At 46.0% G+C, this 15,570-nt stretch overlaps 1 protein-coding gene across 1 annotated transcript in view; it reads left to right on the top strand.

The window, feature by feature from the left end:
* Nucleotides 1–15,570, top strand: part of ITGA5 (integrin subunit alpha 5) — a 285,403-nt gene that overhangs the window by 146,027 nt on the left and 123,806 nt on the right. Inside the window, exon 4 of the mRNA XM_085654764.1 lies at nucleotides 10,065–10,188. Within this exon, the coding sequence (XP_085510890.1) occupies nucleotides 10,065–10,188 (124 nt within the window). The remainder of the gene's footprint in view (nucleotides 1–10,064; nucleotides 10,189–15,570) is intronic.

Below are 15,570 nucleotides of genomic sequence, written 5' to 3'. Positions count from 1 at the left end.
CCCCTTGAGAATGTTGTGCTTCGACTGGGCCCCTGTCCTTATGTGCTTTTATTTGGGACCAGACCATCCAGACTACCCTCTGCTTTGTGGCTTGTCCCATTATCATTGTCATTTGGATTTTCTGTCCGGCCTGGATTCCTCAACCTGGCGTCTCCACCTTGATTTCACCTCCTTCTTTCCTCTTCCTTTCATGGTGATATGACTATCTGAATCCCGCCCTGAGCCCTAAAGCCTGCAGCAATGCACAATGACGCCGTCCACTGAGAGATGAGCATTTTGGGGAGATGATTCCATTCACCAGGGGATTTCCTATTCCCGTTTTTCATGTTGTCCTGTCCCTCGTGGTCTGTCTACAGCTAGACATCCTGAAGTGCAATCTAAACAACCTGCATGACATGAAGTGAGCCCTTCACGTCATTGCCTCTGGACTCCCTACATGTAGCACGTTGCTGTAGCTGTGCAGGTGGGCAAAGTAATTTGTCATATTTGATCAGTGCTGGACTTTTAGCTAAGTGAAGGTTGTGTTCTTGGGCTTTTACTTTTGCTTACAATATTGTATATATTGGTATAAAAATCTTTCATGCAAATTGCAAAGCATCTGACTTTGTGTCAAACATGTCATGGGGCCATTCGCAACTTTCATTGACCCTAGGGCCACCATAAAGATTTTGGGAGCCCTGGGCAATACGTATTTTGGGGCCACTGTTCTGAATCGTATTGAATGTTTTTCCCCATATCCTTTTAATTCAAGTTTGCATGATTTATTTATTTGGGAAGTGTTTTAAAGAGCAAACATGACCTGTCCGGGTATCAAAGCGCTGTACAGAGAAGCAGACATGTTAAACAAGTAGACTTGCAAATAATAAATACTTTACATACAACAAGTTAAGCATACAAAATGAGAAAAGGGAACAGCAAGAAACGAAGTAGAAATAAAGTACTAAAATTGCTTAGTAGAATAGACCACGAGAGCTTTATGCACAAAAAGTCAATTTGAGTGGCTTCAGGTCTAATGTTGAAAGCATTTATTCAGGAGCAATCGTTTTACTACTTTTTTTTTTGTATGAGGAGGTCGAAGGGTTGGATTTGGTTTCAGGAAGAAGTGTGTTCTATATTCTAGGGGCAAGACCGGAGAAGTTCTCTTGAATTTCTGTGGTTTTAGCAGTAGAGAATTAGAACTTCGTAGGGATCGACTTATAACAGATAGGTTGAGTTTTTTGCCAGGTAAACAGGAATTTTGTGACGAGGAGCTGTGTGTGTCAAGCAGGCTATCTTGACCTGAATCCTAGCTTCGAGAGAGAGCCAATTGAGCTGTATTAGATCGGGTGTGATGTGATCTTGTTTTCATGATCCATTGAGTCTTGCAGCTGAGTTCAGTGTAGCCCTTTAAGGGGCCACTTTGGGTAACCCTGTCAGGGTTGCACTCCTGTAATCTAAACGGGATATAACTAGGGATTGGACTGCTAAATAAAAGTCATTTGGAGGCAGGAACGTTTTGAATTGCCTTAGTGTTGATTTGGTGATTGGCACCTCTGGTGGTTGCACTGATGTGGTCGTGTATATTTAAGTATTTGTCTAGAGTAATGCCTAATGATCTTGTGTATTCAACAACATGAGGGGTGCAGTTGAGTGCCATTAGTTTGAGTTGTTCTTCAATTGGGGCAGAGTAGTTGTGAGGGGTGTTCAGGAGAAATTCTGTCTTTAGCATGTTTAGCAAAAGCTGATTGTTAACCATTGTTGAGTTTTCAGTAGGGCACAGTTGAGAGTTTTGATATCTTCTGGTGATGCCATTTTCATGTACAATTGAGTATCAGCGTACATGTGATGATGTATATTTGAGTGAATCGGAGGTTTGGTGAAAGGTGTCCTGAGAGGTTAGAAAAGCGTGGGTGAGAGTGTGGATCCTCGAGGCACTCCAGTTGAGAACGGCGTACTGTTAGAAAAGGATTGGTTGAATTAATTCATGGCGTTCTGTTATGAAGGAATGAGACAAATCAGCTTAACTTGACCAGATAACCCCATCCTTTTCTCAAGAAGATCAATCATGTTGTCACGTTTAACCGCCGAGGAGAGATCAAGAAGTACAAGCAGGCAAAGCTTGTTGTGGTCAAGTAGTCTCAGAGCGATGCAAAATCATACTGAATTATACGTTCACATTTTAGAAACTGTTAAACAAAAACTGTTGAAATTTGTCTTGTTCTGTGGTCAATAAATACGATGACACTCTTAGAGAGTGGGACAGTCGGAGGTCAAGGTAGGTATACCAGGGGATAGAGGTTGTGAAAGAAATGAGTCTGAGGTAAGAAATGTCAGATTCCCAGTGGGATGCTCAGATGATGGGGCCCTATACAATTTTCAACTTTGCCCATGCAATAAGACGTCTGATTACCCCCTCCTCTGTTCATTGACTTTTGCTTTATTTAGAGCAGTTGCAAGCTTTGTCCAATAATTCCAGTTCCCACAAAGCTGTAATTAGTGGGAATACCAAAATTCTAAATCAATTTTTCATTTCCTAAAGGAAGAAGTTGGTGACCTATTTCTGGATGGATTGAAGTCTTATTTTGCAAGCCGGGGTGGGCTTCTTACCTCATTACAATTACTTAGTTATGGTTTAAACACTATCTGCCGGGCTCTGTACCTCAGAGCAAAAGCGGTTATAGAAATCACTGTCAATGCTTGCACTCAGGTTAAGCTATTTAGTTAATTCCCATTCAGGGAGTCACCGAGCAGACGGGGGGGGGGGGGGGGGGGGAGGAGGAACTCCTGTTCTCTTACCTTGGTGGTTGAGGTAGTTTATGGTGGTTGAGGTAGTTTACTACTGCATTCATGGGGTCTGTCCTACCATGGTCCTGCAAAGTGGGCCAGTAAAACTTTCTGCAATTGACTGAGTAGTAAGGGCGAGAGGTTACAGGCATCTTAGGGCGGTGGTAGTGTAGGGAGCAAGAGCTCAGAACACAACTATCAACCAACATACACAATAATGGTAGTGGAAAAGCAGTACTTGGAGACGTGCAAGGAGGCCGGGTGTGGGCAGCGTCTCTTCTCGTATGGCTGCATGACTTCAGTCCAGCGTCGATCGATGGCCTTGGAGCACAGGTATGAGCCTGGCTGCTGCAGCCCTGTTTGGTGGGGTGGATGCAGTGCCACTTGAACTATAGGCTGGCACTGAAGCAGGTTGTGATCCCCAGCAGAGCAGATGTGATTACCCTTCTGTTGTAGCCCCGGCTGGGCTGATGGTTCACAAAGGTACTTGCATCCCTAGCTGGTCTGATAGCGTCAGGAAGGCAGTTTCAGCCTGACTGGTCTGTCGCGTGCACTCAAGCTTTTCTTGTTTCCTGTCCGGAAACTCCTGTAAGATTGGCTCTAGGCACTCTGCTTACGCCGAGTGTTCTTCCATCCAGGGACACACTGGGCGTCCCCTTCTGCCCAGCGTCTCTTCCTGCAGGGACAGGCAGACTCCTTCTCTCCCTCTGCAGGCAGCCTTCTACACAGTATGTGGATCGTCAGCTACTCCGGCAGAAAGCAAAAACTTCTGCTGATGTCCCGTCACCTCTGGGATGCTGGCTGTGAGGTAGAGATCAGCCCTGGCCTCTCAGCAGTGCTTGAGTACTCTGCTGAGCACTTCTTCCTTGGTTATGAATGACTTGGAACTGGAACAAACTAGAGTTGTTTAGGTCCCACTTTTATACACACTCTAGGCGGGGTTTGTGCATCCACTGTCTCCACTTTCAGAATAGGTTTGGGGGTGGTCCTCTTTTCAAGTGTCCTTCTCAGGCTTCTCTCCATATATAGCCTTAGTATAGAGCAGAGGTCTTAAAACTGTGGGTTACACAATTCTGGGGGTCCGTGGCAATATTCCCGATGAGGCGCAAATGCCTCAGTACATAAGTAGAAATGAAAATCGAATGAAGCGCTGACTTTATGGGGGGTGGGGGGGTGTCTTTGCACACACACTTAATTTACATGCAGCAGTTTTAGTGCATTACAAAATATGGAAACTAATCATGAGCTCTGTGGTGATAGGGTTAAAGGCATGGCTAAAAAGAAAAATATTTTTTGAGGGTTTTGTTTTCTTCACCTTCAGGTAACTTTATACTTTATAACACTAAATGTAAGTTAAATTAATTGATGAAAAATGCGCTCTTTTACAGTATCAAATCTCGGTTGGTTAATGTGATCACTACAGAGTGAGGTGGGGAATATGGTCTTTTTTTTTTATAGTGTTATGACGTCCTAGCCTGGCACAGAAAGCACAGTGAATATGTAAGAATTATATTAAAATGATTACACACACACACTGCCATGAAACGAGTTGGTATATAAAATAAATTCTTTTAAATGCATGTTTGTGTCGCAAAAAGAGTAAATCTTTGTCACCATGAAGCTTCAAATAACTCCATCATTTATAATCCATTCTGGCTTCCAAGCAGCCTTTACATTGGGTGGTAAACCAATTGCACACATTAACCTTTCTTTCAGGTAGCAGGCACCCAGGTGAATCGGCCTGTTTCTTCTTTAGCTCTGACCCTCTCTCGGCTTCACTGCATAGGACAACTCCCCCAACCTCCCTTCACTTTCACGCAGAGGCATCTCAAGGTCCTCGTTATCCATTCAGAGATATTTGTATTTAACAAAATGTATAGGAAATAATTTCGTAAAACAATTCTAAAAACATTAGCCCATTGGTAGATGCTGCCCACTTAAATCTCTTTCAACCACTTCAACATGCGGATGTGCTTTCGGGGAGGCGGATGGCAGAGTGGCGGCGGGCAGGGTCTCATTCAGATGGGGAGCCCTGATCACCTAGACCACTGGGGCCTCGGATGTATGGCCCACGAGAAAGAAAGGAGGAAGATTCAGGGATAATGTATCTATTAAGTAGATGATCCAGAGGAAGGGGCGATGTTTAAGGGCTAATTTATTTTTATTTACGAATGGACCGACCGCTTGCTCTGAGAGATGCACTGAGGAAGATGATGATCTATGGGGACTTTTTATTTATTTTACAAAAAGAGCCATCACTACCACTGTGGCCAAGGGTGTGAGAGGCCACGGCACCCCAGGTACATCTGTCTTACTGGAAAAGGAGGGGAGATTGGGCCCGTTTACCTTGCTTGCATTAGGTTCCAGGTCACCCTTGCTGTGCAGGGAAGCGTGCCAAAGCAACGGGGGTCGAAATGTGAAGATTTTTTTACTTTAATTTCTGTACTTATTTTAACATAAATGGATAGACCGTCTGCTTTGGGCCTTCGTATTAGGAGTGATGGCCCAGTGGAGTGGGCAGAGGAGGAAGCCCTCTTGGCAGGGCTTAAGGCTTCATTGGTGCTCCAGGCGCAATGGCATCAGTGCCTCGGGGCCTCGATAGTTGGCACTAAACTCCGATCATGAATGCTTTACTGTCCTTCCTTGCTTTCATTAGGGCCCAGTGCAATGTTGCTTTGACCTTGAACCAGTAGCCCAATTAGAGCTGAGGAGACACCTTAGCTTGGGCCTCGGAGAGATGGCAGAACAGGGGATTGGGCAAGTTGGGGGCCCATATTGGACTGAGGAAACTGCCAGCTTTGCAAGGGAGCAGCTATAATGAGCAAACCAGGTACTGGGGCTGAGGGGTGTGATGGCTACACTGTAGTCTTATTTAAAAAAAAAAAAAAAGAAGCAAAGCGCCTCAATTTCCTTGATAGCTTTGGAGCTGAGGGCATCCTTGCTGGAAGTATGTGGCTTTACATGGAACCTCATTTTCTTCTGAAAGGGACAGTTTGATTCAAGGTTGGGGTTATGGTAAGGCATTGGAGGGAAATGGCTCACATCACCCAAATAATGGGGAATAGTGTTTTCCTCAATTTCTGTTTAGTTTGATGTATTCACTTTTTATTAGTCTCAAATTTAGTGTGGCATGTGTGCACCTCAAATGATCTTCTAAGCCCTACCCTCTGTGCTCATCGCTGTCCTTCCCACTCTTCAAGGTTTGCCATAATATTTTAAAGGGGGGGGGGGGCGGGCTCGGCCTCTGTTATAGTGTGATTTTCTCACAACAGGCAGCTCTGGGATTGTCTTGCACCCACAACCTGGGCACAATGGGGTGTGAGCTTTCTGCACCTGCCTCTATGAAGCAGTAGTTTGGGATTTAAAAAAAGATGTCAGTCCTGACCTAGTAACTTCTTCACCTTGAGCAACAGACATGCAGTCCCGCCCCTCAGCCTTCCCTTCAACCAAATGGCAGTGCTCAGGAAGAGCTTATCAGCAGCCTCTTGCTCACCTAAATCTTCATGGAAGGTATCGGGACTGCATTCTCCACAAGTCACTGTCTGGATATCCAACCCCCAGCCATGGGAATGCAGACAATAGACTTCCACAGTCTACGATAGTCTCCATCATCCTTCATCTTGTTGCATGACAAATGAGGGGCATCCAAAATAGTCTGGAGTACTCTCACACACCCCCTACTAATTCCATGTACTACATGCACAGCACACACACACATACAGTCAGCATACGCCCAGGATGTCAATGCAAGGTCCTGGGTGTTCACAGTGTGAGAAGTTGGCCTGATGTATGATGTCACTAGTTCTAGTGTACACCTTATATCAGTCCAACCAACCCTTATGGTGATTGGTTGTAAAGTCAACCTTATAGACCAGCTATCCTAGTGGTAGCATGGACAAGAGCAGTCTTAGGCTAAACTCTGAATGGCATGTGAAGCCAGCTGTGATACCATATATAATCCCTTGAATACCAAATGAAAGGACCCCACAACAGATATATATATAAAATAAAGTGTGTTTATTCTAGTCAAACCCTCAGCACTCTTTATGAGATTAGAGGTAAGTACAACACAGTCTTATTTAAGCATACATTAAGTCACACAGGTAAGTAATACAGTTAGGCCCTAGGGGCCATGCAAACCATATACTAAAGAAGTGGTATAAGGACCACTGTCACGGAAATAGGATAGGCCTAGGCCTAGGGAATCGCTGGGGCTACACTACACTAGCAACACGGGATTCAAGTGCAGAGTGGAAACACTCACGCGTAATGCGTAAAAGTCGATAGAATTACTAGCAGTTAGAAATTAACAGTTTAAGGACACTTCTGAAGCAGCTAGAGAGTCGAGACTCGGAAACTAGACCCTAGGATAGTCACTACCCTTGTGAGCACCGAAGTACCCAAGTTACCTAGCACACGGACTGCGGGTGCATAGGTGTGAACTTGCGTCGGGTTTCGTCGTGGACTTCTATGGATGCCTGAAGGAAAGTTGCTGACAGGCAGTCAGTACAGAGTGTCCGGTGGATCCCAAGGCCGGGATCAAGAAGAGAGGATACCTGCAAGCAGAAGGGACAGAGTCAAGGTCACTAGCCAGTGACCACGTGGAACCAGGAAGGAACCAGGCGATGTCGTGAAGATTGCAGGTGAAGGTGAAGCTTGTCGCTGCAGCCACGGGGACCAGGAAACGTCGGACGACCAGGACCAGGAGGCGAGCTGTCCCACAAAGGCTCTTGCTGTCGGCGGCATCGAAGTCGAACTAGGACTCACCAAGCCTTGGCAAGCGGAAGCCACGAAGAACGGAGGACTTGCTTCTGGTGCAGACCAGGAAGGTCTGAGGTGCTTCTCCTTTGCAAGGAAGCGGGAGCCAGTCTGGAGGAGCCAAACCAGCAGTGAAGATTTCAGGAGGCGTCGTCACAGAGGCCACTAGCCAACGGGCAAGCAACCGGACAGACGCGGCAAGCAGGAAAATGCAGAAGGGCCCCACGCAGGACTCGTGGAGTGTGGGGGGCTGATCTTCGGTGCAGATGGTGCTTGGGGTTGGGGCTTCTCAATCCCCAGTGCACAACTTCGGGGGTGCCTCAGAAGCTGCGCTGGAAGATACTAGCCACTTTTCCCAGGTAGCCGGTCCCACGTCTCTCGTCGCCTTCACGGATCTCAGCTCGGCTGTGGATGTGGATCAGGGTCGGAGAAGTCTGGAAGTCCAGGCTCTGGTCGGGCTCTGCAGTCGGTCCCTCGTAGAACTTCAGCAAAGCAAAGGGTAGTCTCTTGATGGTGCCTGTTTGCACAGGGTAGCCACTCCTTGGCCACAAGGGAGATTCTTTAGTCTTCTTTCGTCTAATGTCGAAGGTCCAGAGTTTCTGTTCAAGTTGCAGGTTCAGGATAATCTAATCTCCTGGGGCCCAGCTACCACTCTTATCCAAATCTGGGGGGCTGGGTTACCTGCTAGGACACGCCTTATGGGTGGGACCTGGGAGGGGGGTGGTTACACCCCCTTCCCTTTTTCCAGTTTCGCGCCAGGACTGGGGCTGGAGTGCCCCAGCACCGGTTTGAACTGGACTATGCACGGGACACCTTGTGTGCCCCAGGCATGTCTCATTCTTTTCATCCCTCCCTGCCCCAATACACTAAGGCCTGTCTGGGGTGGTGCTCGCACCTCCCAAGGCAGGAAACCTATTGTCCAAGCCTCCCTTGCCGGGATCACTCCCAGCAGCAGGAGGTCAGACTCGTGTCTGTGGCAGCAGCATCCATTTTGTGATGCTGGGGCTCTGGTTAACTTTAACCGGGTAAGTAGGTTACAACATGTCTTCTCCCTCTAGAAGGGAGGGATAATATCCTCATCCCCAGAAATGGGATGGGGGTATTATTCCAAAGTGTTACACCTTACACGACATGTTTTGATAAAGCCAAACCATAGTTACCATAACCGTTTAAGATTATAAGGCACTTTAAGAGTATATGGTAGGCTATATCATAGAACAGCTATAAGGACATGGTTCCGAAAGCTGTAGACAGGCTCAGCTCATGCTAGAGCACCATCTCACATGTTACCAAGCACTCTGCCTCCAGGATTGTTAAGGCCTGCCATAGGAGTGGCTGATAGGTACACATGTGTCTATATGTAAGTTAGGTATAGGAATACTACACCTAAGCAAGGGGTGATTACACGACCCTGCTCCAGCTGAGTGATCAGCCAGTTGTGTCATAATGGAAGGCCAGGCCAGGGGTGGCATAATGCATGCTGCAGCCCCTGGTAGGCCTAGGGTACACCTATGCCCTGGGTACCTAAGGTACACTGTACAGGGGCCAATAAGGTGACCCTATCCAAATGGGTTATGCACCTAAAGTACATAGTATCAATTTAGAGAGAGAACAGCAGGGCTGTGGGTCTGATTAGCAGGCCCACAGCCACATCTAAGTCGAAAACCAGTAAAGCAAAAGCAAAAAGTGGGGGTGAACATAGAAAGCAGACCCTACTCTCCTACACACAGTACAGTGGAACTTTACACAAAAAGGGGTCTGTAGGCCACGCTATGATTGACGCAGATAAAAAAGTAAAAAGGTCTGGTCATGCCAACAATCTCAGAACACGGTATGCAACAATAACCACAGTGTGTGAGTGTGTGTGTGTGTGTTTGATGCAACACTCCCTGTGACTGGTCAGGTGCAGGACAACAATAAGCCTAGGCCTCTGTTTGCTTGCTTAGAACCATATGATGCTAGCGCCAAAATGTGTCACATTCAATCAAGCACTCTGGTCAGGGAAGCACGCCTGTATACCATGTAAGGGTGTACAGTGTAGGGGACATTCTCATCCAAATAGTGGCTTGTTGGATTTTGCTGTGCCAAAGATATTTCAGAGCAACCTACCTGAGTAGCCAGTCTTGGTGGACCGACGAAAGGGTGTATTTTACCTAGAGCAGCAGGAGGGTAACACAAGCCCCAACAACCTAAGGGATGCAATGGAACCAGGAACTGGCATTGTTGCCCAGGTTTATTTGTTACAGTAACCAAGAAGGTTTAGAAAGCCCGAATCTGAATACCAAAAGCAGTGAGGGCCATAGAAGCTGGTATAACTGTGCCGTTGAAAGAATTGTTTTTTTGGTGGGGAGGCTGTGATGTAGGTGTTCTTTGGCTATAGTGGGCCAGGAACACTGTTGGAGGGAAGCTAATGGAGTTCTCAGCATTTTCTCGAAGGGGGCACCAATATTGGGTGTAAAGACATTGCAGAAAGGGCCTTGCCTTTACTTTGAGACTCCTTTCCCCCCCTAGGATTAACACTGACTTTTTGTCCATCTCAACAGGCCTGTGCACCATTGTACAGCTGGCGCACGCTTAAGGATGAGGCTCACCGCGACACAGTCGGTACCTGCTACCTCTCCATGAATAACTTCACCACCTTCATCGAGTACTCTCCTTGCCGATCAGGTAAGTCTGTAGGCTCCTGGCTTTCTGTACTGATGCAGCCGCCAGAGTCACTGCTGCAGCAGCGCCTGCCTCCCTCCTCAATTCTTGCACTGCTCTTAATTTCCTGTAACACACTGCACTCTTGCTTCGGAGCACACAGATTGTTGTCTGTATTTTTTAATCCATTGTTCAAGAAGGCTGCAGCAGACTCACAATAATGTGTGTATCTTTTGAAAAGTGCATTGTGCACCACAGCCGTAAGTGATCTCGGAGTGCTTTCCGAATTGGGGCACCCCCCTGAACTGTTTTGGAATCCTGAGTGACCGGCGTCACAGTTGAAGTTTCGTTTGGGTGTTTTTCCCCTGTTGTCTCGGGGATGTTATGCATCAAATCGAGGCTGGCAAGCTTTTAGTGGATTGGTGTATGGTTTAGTAATGGATTATGTTGGAGACGATGGAAACTGTCTTTTTTTTTAGGTCGATGTGCTGCTCACTCTGAGAGACTGCTGCAGTAGAGTATGGAAGAGAAGCCGGGCCTACTCTCCTCCTATATTTTTCATTGACTTGTGTCATTGTCTTTTCAAAACTGCTGCCTTCGGGTTCGTTAATAGGCGTGTTTCTCTCCTTAGTACAGCCTTGTCTTCATTTGTACCCTCTCATGGGGACTGGCCCCTTTACTTCGGTTTTATATGGGACCTGTTATTTAGTCCATAAGCACTATTAACTTTATTGAGTTTCTCTTACTGCAGGCTGGACATTTGCTGCATCAGCTGAAACAGCTTGTGTTTTGTTAAGCAGCACTGCCGCCCCCGTAACACATGCAAAAACAGTTGATGGACAGAATGCAGAACCATGTCATACATTCACCCCAGTACAGAGATCTGTGCCTAAATCATCTTTTTTTGCTCACCATGCCGTTCCAGTTTGAACCCAGCCATATGTAATTCAGTCTTGACCCTGTGCCTCATGGGAACAGTCCAGCCCGAACTGCCAAGCCAGGTCCTCCCTGGACTGGAAACAAGCATCCTAGGACCTGTTTCGGGGTTTCACCCCTCTGCTGCCAGGATAGCTTGATTCCAGTGGCATGGAGAGTACGGGACGCACGTTAGGGCAATTGTCTTTTGCCCCCGTAACACAGGCACCTGCTTTCAATCACTTTACCCCGGCATTATCTCGTGTCAGTTTAAATCCCCCAAGTAAAATGGATTTAGAAAGGATTAGCGAATTAAGTCATGAGAATTCCAGGTAGCACATAATTCTGCGCTGATGGGCTGAAGTTGAAAACCGCACATCTGTGTTACATGTCATCTGCACTAAACCCACCTCAGAGGTTGTTTTCAAAAGCCTGTAATATTAACACCACCACCAATACCATCACCACTAGCAATACTACCACCAGTACCACCACCTATACCAATAACACCACCACCACCAATACCATCACCACCACCACCTCGGTGCCTCTCGCTCACTAGTAATAGCAGGGGCACTGTACGAGGCCGGAGATGCAGCCCAGACCATCCCTCCCTCCCTGCCTGCCATAAAGCACAGCCCGCCCTGCACCAGGAGGTGAAACCAGGGCCCTACTACAGCTGGGGTGTTTTTTATTAAGCCAAAGTTAGCAATGACATTACGCAATGCCACACTGCTCACTCAAATCACGGACTGGGCAGGAAATAGCCCCCCCCCTGCTCTTCCTCCTGAGCCGCGACCGTGTAATCGGAGCGAAATGTGTTTATAGCTTAGATCATATGCAGCTCACTTCAAATTTTGTCTGTGTAATTTACAACACTTACACATCTTCTTCACTGCACTATTTATCACTACTTTGAAGACATCGCAGGCAGGTCTCTTCCTCTGATATTTACAATCTAACAAGCGGCCGAGAATGCCCTTTATTGCAATGCAAAAGGTCCTGCATTTGCGAGAGTTTAAGCTACTAGTATGGTAAATGGCGTTACCTTTTATGTTTTAAAACCCAAAACATACATAAAAGGCATTGTCATTTACAATGCCAATAGATGTAACTCGTGAATACAAGACCTATTGCATTGTAAATTCTTGTTTTATTTTGTGGACCATTCTGTGAGCGGATGCATGCCCGACTTATCCATTGCTCTGCTTAAGATGGTGTGAAATTGCAATAACTTCCTGCCAATTGTGTGGCTTTAATGCCGTTCCTTGTGTGTGGGATGTTTCTCTTCAGGATGTTTAGTATTTGTGCGTTAAGGTGTGCACGCGGCTGAAATATATTTAATTTCAATTTGTGATAAAACTTGACAATTCATGGTAATGTGGCCCTTATTTTCGGGTCCGAGACTTACACATCTAGTGAATCGTTTGTCGTGTGGCATGCATCAGATGCTGTACTTTAGTTCACTAGACACATTTGATGGTATGCCAGTAAAAAGTCCTATGGTATTTTTCATTTAATTCCATATAAACAATATTTGTGTACATAAAGTTTATCTCTGGAATACAGTGTTGCCTAAACATGTAGTTGTGTTTTACTATTGCTTAAAGAAAGAAACCCCGCTTCTTGGTCTCGCTATCAACATCTTTAGCGCTAGACCACATCTGTCGGTTTTATGCATGCACCTTATAATGGTTGATGACAAAGATGGTGGAATAGCCCCTTGCTTTGTCCCCCCCCCCCACCTCCACCCCCCCCTCCTTGCGACTTGTGATAGTACGCTGCCGCCTCCTGCTGTTTCTACTAGGTACTGTCCATGGGGTAAGGACCAGTACCCGGGGGCCAGGTGGGTATCGCGTGTTTCTGTTCACAGCCAGCAGTCGGACTGCCGCCACCTCGCAGGCCTGTCATCAGTTCTACAGTACAGCGGGTGTTTTCGGTATTTCGCTCTTCCTCGTCTTGGCATGTCTGTCTGATCATACTCCAGCCTTCTTAGCCCGCAAGTTAATTACATGGATTATTAGAATGCATTTTTAAACTTAGTTGACACAGTTAACACGTGCAAGCAATAAGAAGGCGAGCGGTGCATCCTGGGACGGGGGTGGGGGGGGGGGTTTCGCTCCTGCAAGTCGTGGCCAAGGCCTTTGGCTCTGGGTGTTCCCAATTTTTCATCGGGCCCGCGTCCACAGCGCTGTCGTGGAATGGTCGCGAAAATCCAACCGGAAAAAGATCTCCATCGTTTCTTCAGAGCTCACTGTCATATGAAAACAATTTGAGAGGTCTTTGGAAACTGAAATTGAGCCCATTGCGGCACAACGAATCTCTTTAGTGAGGGAAGTCTTGGCCCAAAAAAATTTGGAACCCGCTTGTAGGGTCTTGGGATCAAGTTTTACATTTTTGGGATATGAAACTGTAATAGCAAAGTTTTTGGGACATGTGAAAGTTTCCCTTATCTTGGTTGTTGACTATGGGTCATTACTATCAAGGACACTTACACACCCAAAAATGGGGGTGGCTTCCTTACACTACATATGTATGTGTGTTTTTGTGTATGTATGTGTTTGTGTGTGTATATATATATATATATATATATATATATATTCACTGAAAAAACCATAGGTTTCACACACGTTATAGTTAGGAATTAGCATTTAAAAAACCTTGCAAATTCACTGAAAAAACCATAGGTTTTAGACATGTTATAGTTAGCGGAAATTTTACTGATAAAAAACCGATGAAATTCCCCCGTTATAGTTAGTGCAGGCAACTATAACTCACGCGACCGCAATCCTCTGCTGATGCTAATACTGTATTTAGACACTTATTTGCCCATGTCTTCTTCCATAAATTTTTAGCTATACATATATTACAAATATTTTTTTTTCATAAAGACACATATGTCATCAGCAGAAGATTGCGGTCGCGTGAGTTATAGTTGCCTGCACTAACTATAACGGGGGAATTTCATCGGTTTTTTATCAGTAAAATTTCCGCTAACTATAACATGTCTAAAACCTATGGTTTTTTCAGTGAATTTGCAAGGTTTTTTAAATGCTAATTCCTAACTATAACGTGTGTGAAACCTATGGTTTTTTCAGTGAATTTGTACGGTTTTTTAAATGCTAAGTTACTTTACGCCATTCGTGGCGTGCACGCCCACTTAACGCAGTTCGTTCCGTGCGCGCACGGTGCGCTTCGCGCACCGTGCGCGCACAGTGAGCACGCGGTGCGCTTCGCGCACCGCGCGCCCACTTTACGCAGTTAGTGCCGTACACGCAAGGTGGGCACGCAGTGCGCTACGCGCACCGTGTGCCCACGTTACGCACCGTGCGCACATGGAGGACATATTATGCGCTTCCTTGTGATAGGTAATCTGTTAAATTTAATTTGTAAGTGATGACAATAATATGCCATGCACAGTGTTTTTTTTTTTTTATTAAAATTTTTAGCGTAAGCGCACCGTATGCGTACGGTAAGCGTAATCGGCGAAATTTTCAAAAAATAAAAATTTACCGTTTTTGGCCTTGGGGGATCTTTGAGGACTCGACTAACATGGCTATGTGCATGGGCGCTGTCTAAACAGCCCCTTTATATGTTTTTTGCCTTTGTTTACAGCCCCCCCCCCTCAGAGTGCGAGAGAGAAAATGGCGGCCGCCGCTTCCTGGTTTCGACCGATTCGAATGTTTACTTAGATGTAACAGCCAATCCGAATCGCGCTCGCGCACGCCACCGTACGCGTACGGTAAGCTTACGGTAAGCGTACCGTAAGCTGGCTCAGATATATATATTGATTTAAAGGCTATTTTCTCAGAATCTACTGAACAGATTTACACCAAACCTACAAAAGGCACTTCCTTGACCTGAGGACTACCTCTCTGCCAAATTTCTAGTAATTCTGTTCAGCCGTTCGGGCTGTAGCCCTGTCTAAAGGTCCTATGGAAAAATGCATGGGAAAAACGCGTTTTGGGACCCCCCTTTTATCTCAGCCCCCGCTTGACGAATCCCCCCGAGACTTTCAGGGTAGGAGCGGAGCGTAGCACCCCACCTATTTTGAGAAATTCGCGAGGATTCGTCGACCGGCGCCAAAGTTATTCAAAATAGAATGTTGCGGATTTCCTATGGAAACAGGGTCCTAACTATAACTACCTACTGGCGACCGCCAGTAGGTAATATATGTAGTATGTGTATATATATATTCACTGAAAAAACCATAGGTTTCACACATGTTATAGTTAGCGGAAATTTTACTGATAAAAAACCAATGAAATTCCCCCGTTATAGTTAGTGCAGGCAACTATAACTCACGCGACCGCAATCCTCTGCTGATGCTAATACTGAATTTAGACACTTATTTGCCCATGTCTTCTTCCATACATTTTTAGCTATACATATATTACAAATATTTTTTTTTCATAAAGACACATATGTCATCAGCAGAAGATTGCGGTCGCGTGAGTTATAGTTGCCTGCACTAACTATAACGGGGGAATT

The sequence above is a fragment of the Triturus cristatus genome, chromosome 4_1, assembly GCF_964204655.1.
Source record: "Triturus cristatus chromosome 4_1, aTriCri1.1, whole genome shotgun sequence".
In the NCBI taxonomy this organism is placed as follows: domain Eukaryota; kingdom Metazoa; phylum Chordata; class Amphibia; order Caudata; family Salamandridae; genus Triturus; species Triturus cristatus.
The sequence above is the reverse complement of the archived record's forward strand: the minus strand, read 5'-3'. Positions and strand labels throughout refer to the sequence as shown.